The sequence below is a fragment of the Aplidium turbinatum genome, chromosome 11 (assembly GCF_918807975.1).
Source record: "Aplidium turbinatum chromosome 11, kaAplTurb1.1, whole genome shotgun sequence".
NCBI classification, from domain to species: domain Eukaryota; kingdom Metazoa; phylum Chordata; class Ascidiacea; order Aplousobranchia; family Polyclinidae; genus Aplidium; species Aplidium turbinatum.
The window spans coordinates 18,304,611-18,328,077 of NC_137482.1; the positions used below are offsets into that span (position 1 = coordinate 18,304,611).

At 40.1% G+C, this 23,467-nt stretch overlaps 1 protein-coding gene across 1 annotated transcript; it reads right to left on the bottom strand.

Moving 5' to 3' along the window:
* Positions 1-8,219: 8,219 nt before the first annotated feature.
* On the bottom strand, positions 8,220-21,926 carry LOC145779225 (coatomer subunit beta-like). Its single transcript, XM_082590761.1, has 19 exons — positions 21,687-21,926; positions 19,791-19,942; positions 18,643-18,812; positions 17,888-18,041; positions 17,338-17,528; positions 16,772-16,892; positions 16,240-16,371; positions 15,756-15,878; positions 15,161-15,306; positions 14,631-14,808; positions 14,029-14,247; positions 13,612-13,728; positions 13,031-13,177; positions 12,475-12,624; positions 11,137-11,281; positions 10,455-10,686; positions 9,907-10,030; positions 9,366-9,521; positions 8,220-9,292 (listed from the first exon to the last, which is right to left on the bottom strand). The coding sequence occupies exons 1-19, from the start codon at positions 21,859-21,861 to the stop codon at positions 9,233-9,235; spliced, it is 2,892 nt and encodes a 963-aa protein (XP_082446887.1). The 5' UTR covers positions 21,862-21,926; the 3' UTR covers positions 8,220-9,232.
* Between the last annotated feature and the right edge of the window lie 1,541 nt (positions 21,927-23,467).

Here is a 23,467-nt window from a genome sequence, read left to right on the forward strand (position 1 = left end):
CAAATCGATTTAATATTCCTGGCGGGTTATATTGTGTAACAATAATGCCCAATAAAAAATTTACATTTGTTTTACATTAATTCGACATCTAGAGATGTTGAATTATAATAAAATGCGTTAATTGCTCAACCAGGTACTGGTAACAAATTAATAGCTCCCGGCGAGAAGATTGCCTCGATTTACATAGACTAATATAATTTCGGCACAATTGGGATACTGCGAGCAACACAAAGTCTGTTTAATAAAGAACTAGCTGTCAGAATCGGAATCATCAGATGCTGTATGGGAGGATGAGGTTGTCGCGTCATCACTGAAATCAGAAACATCAAGAGGCTCATCGCTTGGCTGTAAATCTACACTGTCTTCGCCATTCGCAATGAAGCGTCCACGTTTTGCTGCTTTCGTGCTTTGATAGGCCTACCCATCCACACGTCTCTTTGACTAAGGATCAAATCTATGGCTGTGGCATAAAGACTGGGGAAATGTCTAAACCTAACCTTACAACCGCTCGTGTGGCCTCGGCATTTTTATTGCCGACGCTAATGCGCTATTCATACATCTGCGTCGGCAATCACCTCGGCAATTGCCGAGGCTAATTTTGAAGACTGAATAAGTAAACCAGCTAAATTAGACATGCTATTTTCAATGAGGTTTTCTCGATGTCAGATCAATTATGATTCAACAGAATGCATTATGCAGCCGCTAAGTTTTGACATCGACTTCAACGATCATGGAATGTTACATAATAAGAACGATTATCTTACACGCAAAAATAAAAAATTGATCGCTTAAAACAGCTCTTTTTGCTGTTTTGCCTCGGGAGCTTTGTATATTGTTCAACAAGTGTATAAAATTTAGAATTGATAGGAAATCATTCAATTTGAAAAAAATAAGTTTAAATCACTGCAAATAAACGTATTCAAAACTTTTACTTTGGCTGACGCCATTTCACAACCCATAATCTACGTCTGCATTTATTTTGCCGCAGCAAAAAAATTCGTAAATTTAAAGGCTGGAGACAACAGCTTGCTTGTGCACAAGTCAAACCTGTCTTTTTGAGGTGAAAATCACTTGTGAAAATCTCGACTTATACTCGAGTAGCCTATATACGGTGGCATAGGTAAAATGGCTTAGCTTATGATTTTGTAGATATGACCACTTCTATAAAATGACGCTTGAATGTGCAAACTGAATTTTCACAGTCACAATAGCATTATACTTTAACATTTTGATTGATTGAATCTTTAGGTTATCCTCGGACTGGGAAAGCTTCTTGCAGAGCTTAATCCAGGTAGTTTGAAATACTTGTAGAGGCTTTGAATCACTGGCAGGCCTGGTCACCGAGATTGACAGAGTGAAGTTTACGATTGTTGAAGTCTTATATCTGGGGAATTATTCCATCCATTAGATGCCGCTGAAATGCTGAATGAAGAGCAGTCCTTAACATGCGTTGCTCAATCGCACGCCCCAAGAGTCGAACCAGGGCCGCTTGATCTTGAAGCTCAGAAAGTCACACGCTAACCAACTGAGCTCCTTCTGATGACCCAATTGTGAAGCAGGCTGTTAAGGCTTTTAGTGAACTATTGATATACATACCCAAACAAAACCTTTCCTTTCTTCACTAAAGCCGATAGCTCAATTGGTTAGCGCGTCACTTCTGGAACGAAGAAACTTCAAGATCAATGGCGGCGCTGGTTCGACTCTCGGGGTGTGCGCTTGAGCAATGCACGTTAAGGACTGCTCTCCATTCAGCGGCATCTAATGAATGGAATAATTCCCCGGCAACAATCGGAAAACTTCACTCTGCCAATCTCGGTGACCGGGCCTGCATCAGTAATTCAAAGCCTCTACAAGTATGCGAAACTGCCAGGATTAAGCTCTGCAAGAAGCTTTCCCAGTCCAAGGATAAAGATTCAATTAATCAATCAAATTAAAGTTTGCAGGTCGTTGACTTTGGTGTCTATGCAGTAGTCTCAATATTTTCATTAGCCCACATCTGTTTAAAAGTTTAGTCAAGTAACTTTCAAACCAAAGAATGAGAACTAGGAAACGATTGAAAATTTTCCATTTATATACGTCAGTTTCCAAGAACGAAAAACTCACTAGTCACTATCATGTGATTTCTATGTTTGGACTTTCCCACTAAAAAAAAATAATATTACTGCCAGTGATGCCAGGTCATTTTTTAAAAACAAGCAAGTAAATTTAATAAACAAGCCCAATAGTTTGCAACCAATACCAGTCAATATCAAGCACGCAGTTTGACAATTAAAAATTTTAAAGGTACTTCTTGAAACCAATATATTACGTTCATTTCAGAAAGAGATATACTTTTAGGCCATTCTAGGCAGTAATTATCTTTAAAAGAAAAGATACAATGTTGATTACAATAAAAAAAACTCTTAGTTTTAGTGTCAAAAGTAAGTTTAGAAAAAGTTTGACTGGCTAAAAACAAACTGTTTGTAAACTCAAAAAAAGATAGGCAAACACAAAAAACAAGCCCAACCTTGCAAGAAACCCGCAAGGTTGGCAACACTGGTTGCTGCGGACTACGTTTTTAAAGAGAGTTACGCTTGAATGCGTGGGAATTCGGTGTAGATACTAGGCTTAGGAAGCCATTTGTTCTGAAACTTGTTGCAATACAAGAAATAATGAAGGTGTTACAGAAGCTTTAAAACAATCGTTTAAGAAAAAATTCATATTTTTTTTGTTTTGCATAGTTTATGAGTTCAGCTATTAGCTTACTCAGAAAATTATGAATATACCTAACTAGCATCGAGATTTTGCGATGACATAAAGTGTAGCTACTGTGCACTTCTTGTACTGTAGCCAACTATCCAATCAATCAGTGAAAGATTACTCTCACTGCTACAGCTGATCAATGGTAGGCTACTGACTTTTGAAAAGTATTGCTTTTTAACAAAAATATTTATAGCCTACCATGTGGTATTTTGCCTTTGTTTACTGCATTATTATCTTTCTGTAATTTTTAGATCTTGATCGTCGTCGTCGTGTGAGCTTCTGCGGCCTAGGACCGGGATGCGTAACTACATCCGCTTTTCGTTCATCCGCAACATTAGAAGGGTAATTTTTAGTTTATTTACAAAATAATGTATTTTTTATGGGTTATATAAAAAGAGTGAAGTTGGTTTTGAAGTAATTTAAAGTTTTTAGTTGAAAGCAAGTCAGCAGCAAAGCGTGAAAAAAATGTCAAATTGGCAATTTACCCTTCTAATGTTGGCGGAACAACGGAGTTGCGCGTCCGCCCTACCTAGGGTCTATCCTTTTACCACCCCAGATTCACGATGTTCCCGGACTGCACTGGAAGGCTACTAAAGAACAGCCACTTTGGTTTCATCATTCATGACTCGCAGACCTTCTGGTCCGCTAGGTGGCTTGAAGATGGTAGCTTACAGTCATTGAGGATGTGGTCTGCTGTTTGTTCCTCGGCACCACATTCACAGAAGGGGAAATAGGCCATTCCTCATTGGTGCATGGTTGAGCAGAAAGCCCCGAAGCCCGTACAGAGACAGTTGAGGCCATAAGCGCCGACTCTGGGGGGCGGAGGGGCGGCGCCCCCCCCCCCCCGTGAATTTAGCTCGGGGTGGCTGCCCCTCCGCAAATTATTTAAAAAAAATCCTAAATCAAATGTTTCCAAGTTCAAATTTGCGTTAGTTTGACCTTCATTGCGGATCGATCTCAATTAAAAGATCTACTTGTTGCAACAAGAGCGCTGCTCCTAAGATAACAAAAGAAACAAAAGTACGGTAGCTGATAAACGCCAGGATGGTGCCGTTAAAGCATAGTAACAATGATTGAAAAACGTTTTTCTTGATTTCTTACGCTTTGTTTTTTCTTGGGATTGTCAATAATGAGATGCAGTTTGCTGTTTGCTCAGTTTAGTATCTACGCGTATTAAAAGAGCTAAAGTTCAAAGTGACCAGCGTATAATTCGAAGTAGCCTACAGGCCTCGAAATTCGTTTTTGTTGACGGCTGACAAACGTGTCCGGTCTGAGCAGCTATCTCGGCGGACAAATCAAGTCTCACGGCGGACACACCAGTCTTAGCAGTCGATCGTCATGCTTAATGACTTTATCTTGATAATAATTCTTCGCACGGTTTTAGAAGGCTTTTTAAAAAAATCAGTAAAGTCACTCTGAAAGGCTTTCATCAGACCAACGACTTGCGCTTGAAGAGTCAAAGCGCCGTGTAGCTGGTCAATACGTCACATAACTGATTAACTTCCACCAAAGACGAAGCCAGTTTCACATCCGGGCGATGGGGCACTGGAACAAACCCAGACATGGCCTTTGCTAGCACTGGCAACGACAATCAGCTTCCGGACAGACGTGTGCTACAGAAGTTCCCTCGGTCTCAACACCGACCTTCTCTCATTACCGCAATACCGCTCAAGACACCAATTCCGAGTGAACCAGTCAAGCGGTGGAACTTCCGTAAAGCCGACTGGAATCGCTTTAGCCTCCTTACCAACAAGTTCACAAATGAGTTACCTCCACCTAACTGTCGCAATGTGGACGAGGCCTACCAGGACTTTTGCAACACCATCTTAACATGTGCCAAACAAGCCATCCCTCGCGGTCGTAGAAGTAACTACACTCCGTGCTGGGATGCAGAGTGCGAGCGCCTCTATCAATCTTTTGTTAGCTCTTCAGATGGTCAAACAACACCCTCAGCCGCCAAGGCTCTTCTGGAAAGACTCGATGCAAAAAGAAAAGAACGCTGGACAGAGACCATCCAATCTATCGATCTCTCGCACTCAAGCCGTACAGCGTGGAGCACACTCAATAACCTTACGGGACGATCAAGACAATCACCCCGACAATGTCCCATTCCTGCTAATAAGATCGCATCACAGGTAATAAAAAATGGAATATATAAGCCGTGTGATCGTACCTCCGATCGGTTTGTTACCAAAGAAGTGACAAAGCTTTGGAAGATCAACACACCTGACCAGGAGAGCATTTCTAGCTCCTTCTCACGGAGCGAATTCAATGCTGCCCTCAAGCACCTAAAACCTGGTAAGGCCCCTGGTTCAGATAGGATATGTCCAGAGCTTATCATCCACGCGGGTTATATTCTAAAATCCTGGTTATGCGATTTCCTGTCGTCCTGCCTGCGCCGCCTCAAGATTCCTAAAGTATGGAGAAGATCTCTGGTCGTCGCGATCCCTAAGACAAACAAACCACTAGACGATGCAAAGAGCTATCGCCCCATCTCCTTGCTCTGCATCCCTTTCAAGATCCTTGAGAGACTGATCTACGCCCGTGTCGAACCAATAATTGACCCACTGCTTCCCAACGAACAAGCTGGATTCCGACACGGGAGGTCAACTGTAGACCAAGTCACACTACTAACTCAGGATATTGAGGAGAGTTTCTCGGCAAAAAAGAAAGCGGAGGCTGTTTTTATCGACCTAACAGCAGCCTATGACACTGTTTGGCACCGTGGCCTAGTCTACAAGCTACTCCGCCTACTCCCTGACAGGCACATGGTCAAAATGATCATGGAACTCATCCACAACAAGAGTTTTACCCTTACCACCGGAAGCGGAAAACCAAGTAGACTGCGGCGACTCAAAAACGGTGTCCCACAGGGATCAGTCTTGGCTCCCCTCCTTTTCAACGTCTATGCGCATGACCTACCATCAACAACATCTCACAAATATGCATATGCTGATGACTTGGCCATCTTGCACTCTGCGAAAGACTGGCAATCATTACAAACGACGTTGAGCCAAGACATGACGACCATATCTGGATACCTTCATCAATGGAAACTGAAGCTCAGCGAAAGTAAAACTGTGACGGCAGCCTTCCATCTCAACAACAGGGAGGCAAAACGTGATCTGAAAGTGACCGTTAACGGCAAAATTCTGCCGCCCTGCCCAGAACCAACATACCTTGGGGTTACACTTGACAGGTCACTCACATACCGTCACCATTTACAGTCACTACGCAAAAAGCTGACATCTCGCGTCGCCCTGCTGAGACGTTTGGCAGGCACAACTTGGGGCGCAGGTGCTGACACCTTGCGCACTGCAACCCTGGCTTTGGTTCACTCCACTGCTGAATACTGCGCCCCTGCCTGGTGCCGCAGTGCCCACACCCGCCTCATGGACAGCCCAATCAACGACGCATTGCGAATTGTGACTGGATGCCTGCGCCCAACTCCAACAGAGTATTTACCAATCCTTGCAGGCATCCAACCTGCTGAGCTTCGCCGAAAGGGAGCCATTATACACCTGGCTCGCCGGGCGGGGGATCCTGACCACTTGCTCCATGCAAAACTCAACATCCCACCTCAGGAATCTCCCCGGCAACTAAAGTCAAGACACCCCTTTGTGCCAGCTGCTGTTAAATTACTACAACCATTCAGCGATCGTGCCATCAGCGCAGCACACTTCATGGAAGACACTTGGAATGCAGCATGGTGCGCCACCGACACCAAACTACATGGTTTTATTCCCCACCCGGTGGCGCGCCCCCCTGGTATGGACCTTCCTCGGCCGACTTGGGTCAAGCTCAACAGAATCCGAACCGGAGTCGGTCGCTTCCATTCCAACATGCACAAGTGGGGTCTGGCTCCCTCATCGGCCTGCGAATGCGGCGCGGAGGAACAAACTGCTGACCATGTCGTTCTCGAATGTCCCATCTACAAGGCACCAAATGGAACGCATGGTATAGCAACGCTGGACGAAGCTACACTCACCTGGCTCTCCACCACCTGCCCTGAAATTTGATCTAGTCTCAAACGAAAGAAGAACTTCCACCGAACGAGGTCGTGTGGCGTATTACGTCACAATGCTCTGGGCAGGAGTCGGAAAATTTCTACACCAACACTACTATTTTCTGCTATGCAAAGTTTCACAGGCTTTTTTCTTTAAGTTTATTTTTGCGTGTCATTTGAGCGAAAGTGAATTTTCCTTGGGTCTTTTCTTTCTTACTGTAATACCAAAACTTAACAAATTTTGTTGCATCTTGCTGTAATAGCCTATTCGTATAATCTAATTTAGTAACCAAGCTTGCCGTATCATTATTACTCGGAGATCAAAGCCAGACATTGTGACGTAAAACTTGATTGCCCCCCCGGCAATTTTCAAAACCCGGCGCCTATGGTTGAGGCGCACACGTGCCTGTCTTGGTATTGTCAGGCCGATGGGGCGTGTGTCGGCGTCGTGGATGAACGAATATAGTCTGATTTTGCTTGATTTCCATTCAGGCTATGGTCCGTCCAAGTAGCCGCAGAGATGTCTTGTTCATCAGCTTCTTTGATCAGAATTTGAGCGGCTGGCACGAATAGGTGTATTGATTTCAGTCGACGGAGTTGCTCGTTTGGGAGAGCAGAGATGTTGTGGTGGAGAAGGTGGTTAGGCTCCAGTGCCCGTCGACAGAAGGACAGAGTGGCTTCTTCGCGACGAAGCTCAGTAGGTTGGATGCCAGCGAGAATGGGGAGATTGTCCAATGGTGTGGGACGCAGGCATCCGGTCAGCATGTTTTCAAAAGGTACCATTAAAAAATCCCCTTCGAACTTTGTTTGGTAATTACGGAAGAAAAAAGAGCATAGCAGCGGTGGGAATCAAAACCACGTCAATACAATGACTAGGCCTACCACCGCCCTAACCCTCTGCGCCAAGTCAGGCAGTGGCAAACCGATGAGTTAATTTTGCTATTATATGCCTTTTTCTTTTGTTGCTCAAAGGGGATTTTTTAATGGTACCTTTTGGAAAGTTGCATCCAGTCCTTTTTCTTTTGTTGCTCAAAGGGGATTTTTTAATGGTACCTTTTGGAAAGTTGCATCCAGTCACTGCTGTGCGCTGTTTATGGCAGTGAACACTGCGGCACCAAACAGGTGCACAGTAGCCTACTCTGCTGAAGAGTAGATAAGGGCAAACAAGGCTGCTATACGCAAAGTGTCAGCCCTCACACCCAGCTGGAGCCTGCCAGGCGCTTGAGTAACGCAACGCGGGATGTCTTGATCTTGATTGATACTATACGATCTTAGCAAAATTTAGCTATGAAGACAAATATGAGTAGGCCAACCATTTAGAAAGTGGCTGGATAAAACAGGTTGATGTGATTTAAGTTAACAGCTCCTGAAACTACCTCGCAGGTCATTCCTATCACAAGGCCACATTAATTTTAGACCAGAAGCTGTGGCTTGAGCGAGTTTGTGTCCTGAGCAATCAAAAACTCGACGATTAAGTACATCTGCAATTTATTATATTTTCTCTCGTCTAAAACAAAGAAAACCTGTCAGTCGATTGTGAACAGACTTGTTTACAAATGTTTAGTGTTAAAAACTAGATTTATTTTAACTACCGTAGGCTACAGCGCTAGTTAAAACGCATTTTTATGTAATTTTGAATTTAAAACAACATCACGCTCAATACCACTGAAACTTATGTAGTTTCTCAGCATAGTTTCGCTTCCTCATAAACGTACAGTTATAATGCCGAAAAAATAATAGCAGGCATTGCTGTATTGATTACAGCTACGAGTTTACAAATGAAGCTAAATCCAATATAAACTTTTAGTTCTCCACAGGGAGGAACACAGAGGGGGCTACAGTAGCGTCCCCTGGTTGTAAGCATTTCACCTCAAAACATGAAATTTGCATTACATTGGTAAACAGTGGCCCCAAGGCAGTTGCTTGCCACATTCACTTTGTCCCACTGGTGTTTTGGCGAAAAGCTGCGGCATTGTTACAACCTTGAAGCAAATGAGACAAGAAGCAAGACCATGCTGTTCGTTCATCATACATCCTCTAAGTCTAATACACAACTACATATGGAATATACGATTATTTGGATAAATAAGACAAACTGAAAAAAGTAATTGCACCAATGCAATGCTTTGGCTGGTACCATGTCCATTGTCCAGCTAAGTGATTGACATCAAGAACAAGTTGATGTGACTACAGTATATGTACAATAAAACTTCTTTATAATGATTTTAATGACTATTAAAACAAATAGATCAATTTTAGATTTGCATTATGTCTTCTCCACTGCAATTGCAAATTTTCAACCTCTACTGGATGCATGAATTGACATGAGGAAGGACACGAAATGTCGCTTTATAAAAATACAATAGACGTGATGGTAAAAAGCAAACGGGAAAAATAGGACATACTGTAAGTAACAAGCATTCATATCAATTGACCAGCAAACGGCCGTTCCTTACTATCAATCACGTTTCTTAAACAGTGCTGCTACTTTCTTGTCCTTTTCTGACTTTGTGTGATCTTATCGCCCAAACTTAAAGCCATTCCCTGAAAAAAAAGAAAGAAAATGAGTTTGGAAGTGATCGAGCGCCGTTAGTGTTGCGATTGATAAAATGCTTACTTGGCTTTTAGCTCGGATTCGTATGTGGCCGCAAACAGGAGCGTCGGGTCCTTTGCCTGTTGGCTTCTCTATGCTCAGGTTAGCCAGAGCGCTTTCACCGAAAATAGACTTTGCAAATAAATTGGCAACAAGAAAGCCTGACGATCCACCGAGCGCCTGTAATTAACAAATAAGATTGACAGATAGCCTGCTTCTGACTGAGTTGGTTGGGAGATCATTGAAAATATGATTGAAATGAATTTAACTAGATGAGTTTGGAATAAAGTGATGGGATATATGAAATGACTTTAGAAAAACGTGAGAATAAACTGCCAATAGTAACCAGAAAATAAAGAAGTTGGCTATTGAAAATACGAAGGACGGACAAATACAGAGGAGTCGCTGAAAACAGCAATTGGGCCCTGATCTTTCTGTGTGAAGGTAATGCGTCTTGGAGGCAAAATGAAATTTGATTGTTATTATTAAAAACTAAAGTCTCAAACAAAAAATACATTGATCTATAAACACAAGACATTTCATGAAAAACGGAGGCATGTTCAACCTTTTCTGGAGTGAGACACTTCATGTTGGTAGACTTTAGAATGTGTTCCATGTAATCCAATAACTCCACTATGTTAGTGTTGACAGTGATCCGATTTTCCCATTCGAATTCAGTCCACATTTTTCTACAAACAATAAATGCGGTGTATGAGTCTAGAGCTCCACATGGTGCAGAAACCCAAGCGACACACAACTGTTTGCAGTGTTCAGCATTGCAAAAGCTAAGTTTTTTAAAAAATATATCAAACATAATAAGTTTGTATGGTTGAATCGTGTAGTTATGTTAGAACTTGCAGTTGTCACTCAAACAGTATATTTATAAGATTCACAGCGCAGACAAATTTGAAATAAATTGCTAGTTTAAAGTTTGTATTATACTTGAAGTGCTCTACAAGCGTTGGGCGACTGTTTTAACGTGACTACAAAAATCTATGAAAAGCTAAGATCTGAGGTTTTAAAATTAGACGAAAACATACCGCCATGTATTTCACTGCATGCCTGACAAAACGGTTACAAAATCATCGAAAGTCATATACAAGTAGCCTTTACCTAAACTCGGCATCTGTACAAGACGCCGGCTGTATGTAGTCCATGATGTCGATGTGAATGTCGTTCAGTACAACGCAGTTGCGGTCGCTAGCTGCGCCGGTCACGTCATATACGATGTTACCGAATATGATTCCATTCTCGGTGGAGGCCACTTTGACGCTCGCCTTTATGTTGGCGAAGTCATGAGGGGCGAGAATCAATGGACTGGGCTTCTCAACAAGTTTAAGATCACCTGCGATGAGATTTAATGTTAAGATCTTGGCTTTGTAGTTTTGGTTGACAAAGTTTGTTGAATTTGCGTTATTACAACGTCTTCAGGAGGAGTCAAATCAATACAAAAAGGACACAGTTTAAAACTGGATAAAAGAAATTTCAAATCTTGGCAATGTTTTCTTGGTCAGTTTAAAGACAAGAACGAAAATAAGTTACATTTCAGAGCAAAAGTCTTCTTTATTTTTATCCACTGCAATGCTACCACACGTAATATGGTACTTATTAGTTTTCAAACGAGTGAGCAAACTGCGATCAGATTATAAGTTTTTGAAAGTGAAAGAGAACTATATCAATTCACACCATAGATTAACAAAAATAAATTTAGAGTGATTTCCCACAATGTGATTGGTCCAGTAAAAAACAGATCGGTAACTGCAACCATGAAACAACGCATTCGGCTTCACCGTACCTAACGTTGCTAGCTCAATGGTGCAGTTCTGAAGAGTGTCTGACGTTTGGTTGACTACAAGCACGTCTAGAACGATGTCGTACTGATTGATATGGACGTAAGCTTCGGCGTAAACGGGATCAGAGAAGCCAGTCAACTGCGTCACCTGAAACATCGGGTAAAAATTGAAGGCAATGTTGAAATATTGCGTGAAACATGAAATGTTTACTACCCAGACAGCAAAATGGGTCTCGTTTACGTTGATTCAATCCCTCATCGTTTATAGCTGACGGGTTTTGCTGTCTGGGTAGATTCGTCTGACGACTCAGTTAGATAAGCGAACGACTTTGTGAACGAAGAAACAGTACGAGTGATGTGGCACTCAAAGTGTGTACACTTGAACAACGCATTTTAAAGACAGCTCTTTATTTAACGGCACCCAGTGAATGGAATAATTCACAGATAATAACATCACGGCATGCGCTAACTTCACTCTGTCAACCTCGGTTACTGGTTCTATTCCTACACACCCAATCACCCATTCGCGGCAGCCGCTCAACTTCTGCTCAACGAAGCTGAGGAACAAAATATCTCTGCGACTAATTGGGCGGACGATAAATGTAATTCTGAATGGAAGTCAAGCACCATCAGACGCTACTCATTCATTCCCGATGTCGACGCCTGTCCCACCGGCACGACGCAACCAAGACAGGCGTGGGTGCCCCTCAACCGTCTCCGTACAGGTGTCGGGCTTTTGCGCTCAACCATGCACCAATAGGGAAATGGACTCTTTCTCCTCTTGTGAATGTGGTGCCAAGGAACAGACAGCAGACCACATCATCAACGTCTGCAACATCTTTAGCCCGCTTAATGGAGTGGAAGGTATACGCGTCTTGAATGATGAACCAAAGACCGGCTGCTCTCTAGTAGCCTTCCAGTGTAGTCCGAAAACATCTTGAATCCGGGGTGGTAAAAGGATAGACTCTCGGCCCCAGATGCTCATACGACGACGACTGGTCCTATGTTAGTGGTTCAAAGCCTCTACAAGTATGCGAAACAGCCAAAATAAAACTTCCAAAAGACCTTTCTCCGTCCAAGGTTCCGAAAATCAATTAACTGACAAAAGGAAGATGTGGGCTTGGTCGGCCAAAGTTAACTTGGAAGCGATGATACTGAAAGACCGTCGAGGGAAAAATTAATTGGTATTCGACCCTTGAGACCGTGAGAGACGGAGATTAAATGTGAAGTCTTCCGTGCAGCTAGCCAGTCGTCTGGAGTGGGGCCTACGAGTGTAGAACTGCTCCGCAAAACCTGCACGTAAAAAAGTTAAACTCTATGATGATAAACAAGATAAATTACTTTGTTCAATTTGTTAGATGCCGGATCTTTGGCCTCCTTCTTTTGAGCAAGTGTTCCAACAGCAGCGCTCAAGCTGAGCTCGAACTGATCTTCTGCCGAGCCAGCTTCAGCTTTGGCGAGAAGTTGAACGAAATTGATCGGGTCGTCTGCCTGCAACGCGAGAACGACACAAAATGTCTGAGCACACAAATTCGTGTTGATTGGTTGACTGACAAAATCTTCATGCTTAAATTAAGAAATTGAGTTAATTTGGCATCTACTTTGAAACTGTAACGCGGGTCCGATGATGGAACAAAACTTCATGTTTACACCGAGGTGCTGCAGTCATCAACTGTTCAATAAATTTTACAAAATACATCTGTACCTGAAGTGCTTTGAGGAAATGTACGACACACGCAAAACTAGGAACCGGAACAGCTTTTTTGGAATGTTTGATGTCAAAAAGAATCTTATGCAAGGGTTAAACAATAGTTGCGTTATCCTAAACTCTTTCATTTGCAAAAATAAATTTTAATATTATAAGAACCAAAGCAAAGCGTCATTGTCAGCGACATACCTGGACGGCGTTTAACGCTCTGCTTTTTTCTGCAGCTTTCTTCTGAACCGAATCCTTGGCATCTTTTGTTTCAAGCAGATTTGACAACGAATTTCGACATTTGGTCACGAATATGTCGCTCATGCTCCCGCTATGGTCGGACAGCACCTTCATGAATTGCAAACTTTTGTTTCAATAGTTGGTTAACTTAAGACATAGAGGAGATTTGTCTTCCACCCAGCTATTGACTTCAGCCATTTTTTATAAATAGACAAACAATTTTTACAAATGTCCTTGGACATTGAATCAATGTTAAAAGGACTGTATTCCAAAATTAGAATTGTTTTTTACATATTAGACGATAAGTTAAGAGCTTAATTTCACGAAATTTCCAAGGGATAAGATGCTTGCTGAGGCATACGTTTGCAATGTGGCAATAAAAAGAAGCGCTTAAGTGATCAAGATCCATCCAAGTTTGTTCTGTACTGGTGAGGGTGGCAGATTTTCTCCAAAATTGTATCAAAATATGAGTACATTAAAACCTCAAAAAGAAAGCAAACAACAACGAACTGATTTTTGATGAGATTGCCATCGACAATTACCTTGAGACAAGAACCTATTCTGTCCACTTCGTCATCGCTGATGGGTTTCTCTGGCAGGCCTGATTGGCCGAGATGCAACACACTTGAAAGAATGAGCATGCTTTGCGCAATGAAAGACTGAAATACACGAGACTTATATTGATGACTTTTAAAAGTGTCAAGCAGACAGTTAACTGTTTACAAATTTTGTTTCGTATGAAACCAGCGCATTTCCGCTGAAATGCAACAAACCACATTAAGAAAACATGAGGCGGTTCTGAGATTCGGACTTAGCTCTAACACCAGCACCCCAGCAGTGTACCTTAATATAAGAAGTTTGGTTGTGATTTATAGCTTACACAGTATTAGGTCATGAAGCTCAAATGATATTGCTGGAAGTGTTCTGGAGAAAAATAACAGCATGAAAGTGATACTTACATTTTGCTTTCGTTGGTCTTTGCAGCTTTCCAAAAATCGAAGTGCTTGTTTTGTAAGAGCAGTGGCGAGCGAGCCAGCCAAGGAGAAGTTCCCGTCCATGAAGAACTGAAGGAGGGGCGGCCTCTTTATTTTTCTGGACTTGACCTTCTTATCGGCCACACTGAAGGCAGACTGGGTCACATAAGTCCCCATTTCCGTGACGCGTCGAGCTGCTGGCGACTGTAAAAGATTAAAATATCACCGAATCTTCATCAAAATAACCTTCATCGGATGAAATAAATCCAGAATTATTTCTTGAACATATGCATAATCGCCTTATAATACAGTATTATGTTTTTTATATCTATATATATCTACGTATCGATCGCAGATATAAGTTGCTCTCAGCAGTGTACAAGACAGATGGTTTCAGCGCAAACGAGTACATTATTGCCGTCATTCATTGTTTCAATGATGAAGGATAATAAAATTTAGTGTTGTTTTTATGAGGTATTTGTCCTGACCCAACAATATTTCGTAATCACAGCTACCAACTTTGAGTCGAGTACTCTTTTCGCTAAGTCACCAGGCCGGTATCTTAGTTAGAATGGCGCAAAAATAACCTTTTCACTTTTTCCTTCCTCGGCCTTGCCTTCTTCGCCCTCTCCTGCAGCAATCTTCATTTCGTTTTCAACAATCGGGAGGTCACCAATTGATTTCTTTATTTCGGTTACGAATCGCAGAATGTTTGATGTTCCTTCACAATATTCACCAAGAATCCACAAAACTCCTCTCACAATTCTGAAAGGAAAACCGTGACACCTTGAATGCACTATGGGGTATTATTCTGTGCGCATCTAAGCGCATCGTGGTCGGAATTTGGTCAACGCACAAAAATTGTGCTTCAGATGTAAATTTTTTTCTTAACGATAATGAAACGCAACGGGTCGGTGTCAAGCTAAAGGAGTACAGAAACAAGTAACTTAAAAACTATTCTGTGCTGCATGTCTTGGCACACGGCTGACTTCGTTGTGATAAAACCACGTGAAACTGAACTGAAACGAGAAAGTTTAACACCATTTAAAATAAAAAATAAAACAAAACAGTAAACTTTTGTGCTTCTTTTTGTTTAATGCTATATGTGCTACGTTACTTCAAGGCTTGGATAGTGGGGAATATTTCGAGCAGTTTATCCAGAATGATAGCTTTCTGGGTTTCATATCGATGTACAGCTTCTCGGAGGAAGACGAGGACATCGGCGGCGGCAAGCTCCTCGCTGTTGCTAAGAAACTCCATCAGCTGAATGAAATCGAAAAAGTAACGTAAGTTGGAGATATTACAATAATAGGTCAAAAAGGCAACGCAGCAAAACTCCTTAAACAAGCGTTAACCGATAACTAATTATGTTGACATTATGTTGAAAACAAATTGCAGCCACCATCGTCCATCAATCATACCATCTTCATTTTCAGGAAATTAATAAAACAACACAAAATTTCTAAGCTTTCTAACAACGAACACTGAAACACCATGGCAATGCTGCTTTGATTTCCTCAAATCATGCATCGCAGCGTTGGTCGTACTGTAAACTTGGTTTCAATATCAAATAAAAGCATATTTCCAATCGAAGCAGTTGCGCAGACTCCAGACATTTACAATGCATAGTTTGATGCAACAAATACGACTGATGCAGTCAGAAAAAAAGGATATACAGAAAGGTTGATCATAACCAATCGTCAAGGACTTACCACCGGAATGACACAGACAGCCATATCTGGGAACTTGACAGTGCACGAATGCAGTGCTTTCACCAGCAACTGCCGGTACTTGTCTGTGTTGTCATGTCCTTGGGCATTTGTTGATTTTATAACCTGAAAGTTAAAATGATTTTGCTGACATCAATATGTTCAACTAGCATATAAGCGTGCTTCAAAAAAAATAATGTACCCAAAGCAAATTTTCATGCACAGAATCACGATATGAACTCGTATAATGAAAGCACATTATGATCGCTTATCGCAACGTCTTTACGTGCATATTTTTAAGTTTCATTGAATTAACATAAAATTAAACTACTGAAGTGAAGTATCACAAAATTTAGTGCTTGCAAAAACGTGTGTGTATCATGATGTTAACTATAACTAAAGAACTGCAACCTACGAAGTGATTATCACAAGCGATAATGCTCAGACTACGATCATTAACAGCAAGAATTCTGCAAAGCTAGTGCACCTCTTTCTCAAGAAACTTAACGAGGTCCTCAACATTGCGAGAAGAAACAAGATCAAGAGCAAGGTCCAGGGTTTTCTGACGAACTTCCAGATCAGGTGAAGCCAGTGCTTGCAGGATATCCATAACCATTTCCTACATATGATAACGTCATCAAAATTGTACTTCGTGGTCAAAATAAACAAAATTGTTTTTGCAATTGTGGTACATCATTGATGCTCGTTTACTGGCAAATCAAATCTTGTTTATAACAGAATGCCATTTCGATTTGATTTTAACGGTCTGTTTCAACACATAGTATTGTATTTTTAGTTTAACGTACTTCCATATAAACAGAAAGAACGAGTTCATAATATGACAGTTTTTTGAACCTAAATCACTTTAGAAAGGTCAAGTAACGCATTAACTTTACATCCACTATAACGTTTGTTAAGTAAAATCCTATGGTGTACTTGGTGTAATCCTGAAAAGTTTGGCAAAATTGTTGTCCTTGCAAAAATTAAGTTTGCAATAAGTACCTTTGTTTAATACAAACCTGCAACACTTTTTCATGCTGAGGGTGATCCTTCAAGTCGACCAAACGGTCAAGGACAATCAGCTTGACATTATTATCGGCTTCTTTAACAGCAAGTTCAATATAACACTGTGCGGCAGCCCTGAACAAAGATTATACCGGGTAACAACTGTAAAAAAACTATTTCAAGTGAAGAGATGTTTGCTGTATTCGCTGATTTTTGTATGCTGTCAAGTGATATTCTCATAAAAAAGTTCAAACAATAGACTAACAGCATGACACAAGTGAATGTTAACGGTGAAGTATAGCAGCGTAAAATCTTCCCGAAATACAGTTTTATTGCATATGCCGTATATGTAACAACAATTCTTCTTATTCATCGTCGCGTGAGCCTCTGGTTTGGGGGTCTATCCTTTTACCACTCTAGATTTACGATGTTTTTGGAATAAATACAACAAGATAAAGAAAATCACTATTATCAAATGATCAAAGTACCGGTAACTTGAAACAGCATTTTCCACCCATTTATCCTAAACATATTTAATACATAGAGAATAAGAAATATAACCTTAAAAAGAATAGCCTACTTTATAGCTGTCGGTGCATTCGATAGAGTAACCAGAGTTCCAGCAGCTTCGTATCTCACTGCTTGGCTAGATGATTGAAGCAAATTGTAGATGCATCTGATAAACCGTGCCCGCTCATTGGGATTGGTGTGGCATACTTTATAGACAAGTTCAACGATTACCAGTTGAAGAATGTCGTTAAAGGTGTTCACCTAAAAAAAGTAAAAACTTTTATAGCAAGCATAGATTACCAGATCTTGTAATAAATTGAGAAAGTTTTTTTATCTGCTATTTTGATGTCGTAAGCATCTCTTTTTAAACCCGACCATTTTGGGCTAAAAAGCAAGAGTTGATATTTCATTGTATAAATGTACTGCAACCGGCAAGAGTATGTGGGTGGCCCTCGCATGGCTTTTGTCTCTATTGGTCTTTGAATTAAAATATGATAGCTTAAATCTGAAACGAGGCAACCTATGTTTTATTAGGAGCTGGAAGTAATACCAACTCTTTTACAGAAACGGCAAGATTTGTAACAATTTTCAAAATTTACAAATTTTTGTTTGTTAATCACCTGATCGATGCATGTACTCAGGTAGTCTAAAGCTCTTTCTTGATCGGCATGAATAAGCATCATGAAAGCGTTTCTCTTGCAAGACGCATCTCTCTCACCTTCCAAGAACTCGTGAATTAATTCTGGAGCATCAGGAATCAGTTGATCAAATTTTCTTGCAGACAAAAAAAATAGGTTGTTTAGTGAACTGCTAGCCATTAACCAATCAGTAAATTCATTTTCGTTTTCGTAAAATAACTAAGCAAGGTTAAGAGCAATAAGGTCAGATGAAAATAATGCAAGCAAAACAATCTTGTGCTTGGCTTCCTAACTACGGTTGATTGTGTCTTACGCAAAACACTTCATCGTTTCTCCCCAAATAAAATCCAGAGTACACCTGAAGATGACAATTAACTGACTCACAATTTTACCAATAAAAAAATTCAGCAAAGAAACAAAAAAAACAGCATTTGATAATAGTTACAACATATACAGTATATACTGTACCATCAAACACTTTTAACTTCAGGTTCATCGAGTCAAAGATAAAGTAGTTTGAAAGCAAAGCAACCTTGTTGAAGCAAGCAGACAATCGATATGCTAGATAATGTTATATTTTACACTTTAGGTAAAATCAGAAGACATCTTTTCATTTCGAATATGTTATAGACAGTTAAGCAATTTTAACACAACAAAATTGCAAAATAAGCAAATAATTGGACGTTACCATACACTCAATGGGCGACACAGATGTATGAAGGCAGATAAAAGCTTACTTATAAATCGTATAAATGGCCAATACAGCATTTCTTCGTACATAACTATGTCGATGATCTAAGCAAGCACGAATGGCTGGCATCAGTGGTTCTATCAACTCAGACTGGCGGAGTTTGCATAAAAACCTCAATGTGGATCCACGGATGAATTCATTTGGATGCTGCAAATCCTGGACAACAGAAAAAAATCTCAAACATAAGCAAAAGTCACTTGAATGTTTGCTTCATTTATAATAACACATGTCATATAAGCGTCTATACATTTTCACTGCATGATCAATGATCATGTACCGTATATAAATAGGGTCTGCTACTATTCGGTGAGTCCGATTCGGTGAGAGCCTTTTTCGGTGAGAGCCTTTTTCGGTGAGAGCCCTATTCTGTGATTTTTTTTGAATTTTTTTTGAAAATTATCGGGTACAGTAGCCTAATTAAAACCCCTAACCCCAAAACCCCTAACCCCAAACCCAAAAACCAAACCCCAAAAAAACCAAACCCCAAAAACCCCCAAACCCCAAAAACCCCTATCCCCCATTCCGGGCTTTAAAGGGGTCTGCTACTATTCGGTGAGTCCGATCTCTTAACGGGGGATTTTTTCAATTTTTTTTTAAATTATTGGGTACCGTAGCCTAATTAGTAATTATCATTGCCGTTTTAGGATTAGGGGTTAGAGGTTAGGAACTCACCGAATCGGACTCACCAAATAGTAGCAGACCCCTTTAAAGCCCGGAATGGCCCGTTTGGGTGAGTCTGATCCCTTAACGGGGGATTTTTTTCATTTTTTTTTAAAATTATCGGGTACCGTAGCCTATTGCCGTTTTAGGGTTTAGAAGTTAGGAACTCACCGAATCGGACTCACCGAATAGTAGCAGACCCTTTAAAGCCCCCCTCTTATCCTCCATATGGTAATCTCATGTGGTTACGATCACCAGAGTTCTTACAAATGTTCGAAACATATCAGAAAAGATACAGTCTACAATTACAGTATGCAAAACTTTAAAATTAAGATTTCAAAGGTAGACCTTCCTTTGTTCGATGACAAAAGTTTAACATAGTCTTAGGTCACTACCTAAATCTAAATGGTACCCTGTTACATTTTTTAATGGCATATCACATTACGGTATGTACTACTATGTATAATGACTTACTTTTCGATAAGCATCACATACTAAAATCATTTCAGGTCTTAGCTTTCCCTGTGCATCAGTTTTTGGCCAAATTTCCCAAAATATTAAAAGTAGTTTTTTAATGGCATGATCCGCAGATGGCAGTAAGTACTTGATAATAGTCATGAGAAGACCTGAAATTGTGAAGTTCATGGATAAAAAATAATTTTTAAATGACTGACATTGGAAAAAAACCTTTTTGATAAACAGAAAAATTATTGTTGGCCACTCAGTAAGTAATTAGTTACACTTTTTTGATGCTTTGGCAACTTGGCATTTTTCGATAATGAAATATAAACAGTTAAACACATTAGTTCTCATGAAAAATCCTATGGCTGTAGTTATGCATTATGATTTAGGACAGGGGTCACCAAACTACGGCCCGCAAACTGATTTCATCCGGCCCGCCACATGCTGCAGAAATAACAGCTGCAATACAACTGTTAAGAAAAAAAGTTACCAAACTTTTTGTAAAGGACTGACGTTGCTGTTAAGCTACACGCAACCACAAATGGGGACAGCCTAGGCCAAACTTGGAAAGATGTAATGTTTTTTTCAAGAGCACGATGCGTCGATGCCCTGTGTAGTGTATCACAGCAGGGGATAACTTTTCCAGCAACCTTTCGCTTTTCATCACAACTTTGCTATTCCACCGCTGAGTTTGTTATTTATTGTGCTCAATTCAAGTCAATGGAGATTCTAAATAGTTGTATATCTTTTCGCAATTTGCATCCGGCCCGCAGCTGTTAATCTTGCAGCAATCCGTCCCTCAGAGAAAAAAGTTTGGTGACCTCTGATTTATGACATCCAACTTGACAACCAAAATGAACTGTAATGAAACAACCATTGCATACATTGGCAGACTTGGTACAATGGTACATAGACAACAGCATGTCAGAATATAATGTGGAAGTTTTTCTACAGTTCTGAGCAAAAGAAAAAATATTGCATTCAAGACTTGAACCTGTCCTAGACAGATTATTTTATTGTTTACTCCACCAAAGAACCATGCTGCTAAACAAGCAGGCTAGTAGTAGTAAAGATCTATGCTGGCATTGTGTTAATCATCTCATACATAGTGTTTAGGTGTTTCAGTCATAAAACATGACAATATCACATGTGTAGACCAATTTATAGACACCCTTAATTTAAAGCTGCCATATTAGCACAGTTGTTCATTCTACCAATGGAATAACTGGGAGTACTAGAGTTACACATGAGCTTGTTAAGGGATGAAAAGGCTTTAAGAATACCCAGTTAGTGCCATGGATTTATGTGATATAGGCTTTTGGAAATAGCACCTGCAACTTTACTGACAAAAGTAGTTATTTATTTACAGCATTGTGCAATGTGCACGCACAATTACACATGGTCAATTATTGGTCATACGGCCAGTTGCAAAAAATGTTCACTTTGAAGGCAATAAAAGATGCAATTTAGACAGACAAGAAATTTTGTTGTCTGAACTTGAGTAAATTTTAAGGCAGTTGGGGACAATACATTGTTAAGAAAAAAGGCCTGAGCAGTGAGCACTGAGCAAACCAAGCCTGAAAATGGGAAAAACAACTATGTTTGAAAAAAGAAAAAAAATTTTTTAGAGGTCTTGTCAACATTGGTGAAAAACAACCAGCAAAATAGAGAGAAAATCTGTTTTTAGTTTTAAGATGGGGGGGCACACTGCTATGAGAAAAAGATAGTCAATGCAAATGTAATTGGCAAACTTTCAAGCAAACACATGTGTATGAAATGAATATAGTATGCTGGCACTGCAGATAATACCACTTTTTAGTCAACACTGTATAGTGTATATATACAAAAAGTCGAGTAAACAGAAAATTAACATTGGGAAAAGTAGTCTGGGTTTTACTCAATATAGACCTGTTAGCTTTTCTCCATTTAAGGTCATCAAAATAACCTTTTTCAATGCTTCAGTTTTGGTTCGAATATCTCCATGTTCTATTTCATTCTTCAGCTGCATTTCATTTGATGGTTCTGAGTCAGTGACCGATGGACTGTAAATGAGAGTGTAGCAAACACTTTCAGCTGACGACATGATGAAAGAGAAGAGTGATTGAACAAGTTCAGAAAAATATGATATTAATTTCTAAACAATGCTAACATTACACTGCAAAAAAAATTAGTTAAAATATGATCACTATAAACATGACAATATTCAAATTTTGGAAGCTGGTGTACAAGTCTCCGCCCTAATCATAAATGCTATGACGTGATATACATCGGATGCAACCTAGTTCGTACCCTCAGTTCGTACCCTGAAAAAATCGAGAGAAAAAAATAAAAAAGCCGAAGTTGCAGATCGCAGTTTCCGCAAACATTTTAAAACTTTCCCTCTGAAAAGATTAAGAGAAAAAATAGCACAAAGTCAAAGTCGCTAATCGCAGTTTCCGCAAACAAACAAAAACTCTCAGGATCATTACCGGAAATATTAAAATGTTTGCGGAAACTCCGATCTCAACCCTAACCCTTGTAAAATGTTTGCGGAAACTGCGGAAAAACGGAAACTGCGACCAGCGACTTACGGTAGGCTTTGTTCTATTTTTTTCTCTCAATCTTTTCAGTTTGTTAGTTTGCTGAAACTCCGATCAGCGACTTCGGCTTTTCTATTTTTTTCTCTTGATCTTTTCCTAACCCTAACCCTTTTAAAATGTTTGCAGAAACTGCAATCAGCGACTTCGACTTTTTTAATTTTTTCTCTCGATCTTTTCCTAACCCTAACCCTTTTAAAATGTGTGCGGAAACTGCGATCAGTGACTTCGGCAAACTCTTAGGATCGTTACCGGAAATTTTAAAATGTTTGCGGAAACTGCGGAAAAACGGAAACTGCGATCAGCGACTTCGGCTTTGTTCTATTTTTTTCTATCGATCTTTTCAGTTTGTTTGCCAAAACTCCAAACAGCGACTTCGGCTTTTTTGAATTTTTTACGAACTGTTCAGGGTACGAACTAGGTTGCACCCATGTCCCATATACATCAATGATTGGAATCAACCAAGATATATAAGGTGGAGTGTGTGAATTGTAAAACAAAGGTAACATAGTTTTACCCTATTATGTTTGGTCGATTCCAATGTATGACGTTATGGTATTCTTAACTAAGGGCGGAGACTTGTATACCAGCACCAAATAATCTAACCAACAGCTGGTAACTTATAATGCATTGCGTTTACTCTGCTTGTTTGTTTATTATGTGGCGCTATTGAAACGAATAAATTGACTTGACATCATTCTCGACTGTCCACTTGCTGGTACGAGTAATGGGGTGTGCACTAGAGCAGGCATTCTAAAAACTGCTCTTCATTTAGCGGTATGGAAGGAATAATTCCCAGGCAACAACAACAAAACTCGAGACTCAAGGTAAAAGTTCAGGAAACTCATTTATTGAATTTCTTTTGCAGGCTATATTGTACAATTTAAATCGCCCTTGTTCATTGTAGGCCTATTTTTACAAATTACAACCGATCAAAAAAGTTTTATTTTTTCTCTTTCTTTTCTAGGTTTAGTGGCTGTGCATTTTTAATAAAGTGTTTTACCGTATATTTTAAACCTTACGATTTTTTTATCTTTTCCTTTTGTTGGTGCGAAAATCGGGTATTTACCTTATCGTTTTCTACATATTCGCGCCAGGAATGAAAAATAAATT

What these genes read in the sequence shown, in the direction of transcription:
- LOC145779225 (XM_082590761.1), bottom strand. Translation starts at nt 21,861, where the DNA reads ATGTCGTCAGCTGAAAGTGTTTGCTACACTCTCATTTACAGTCCATCG. An exon ending in AAATGGAGAAAAGCTAACAG is followed by an intron (nt 19,943 to 21,686) that starts GTCTATATTGAG and finishes TCACAATTTCAG; the next exon opens with GTCTTCTCATGACTATTATC. An exon ending in AGGAAGGAAAAAGTGAAAAG is followed by an intron (nt 14,248 to 14,630) that starts GTTATTTTTGCG and finishes AATCTTTTACAG; the next exon opens with TCGCCAGCAGCTCGACGCGT.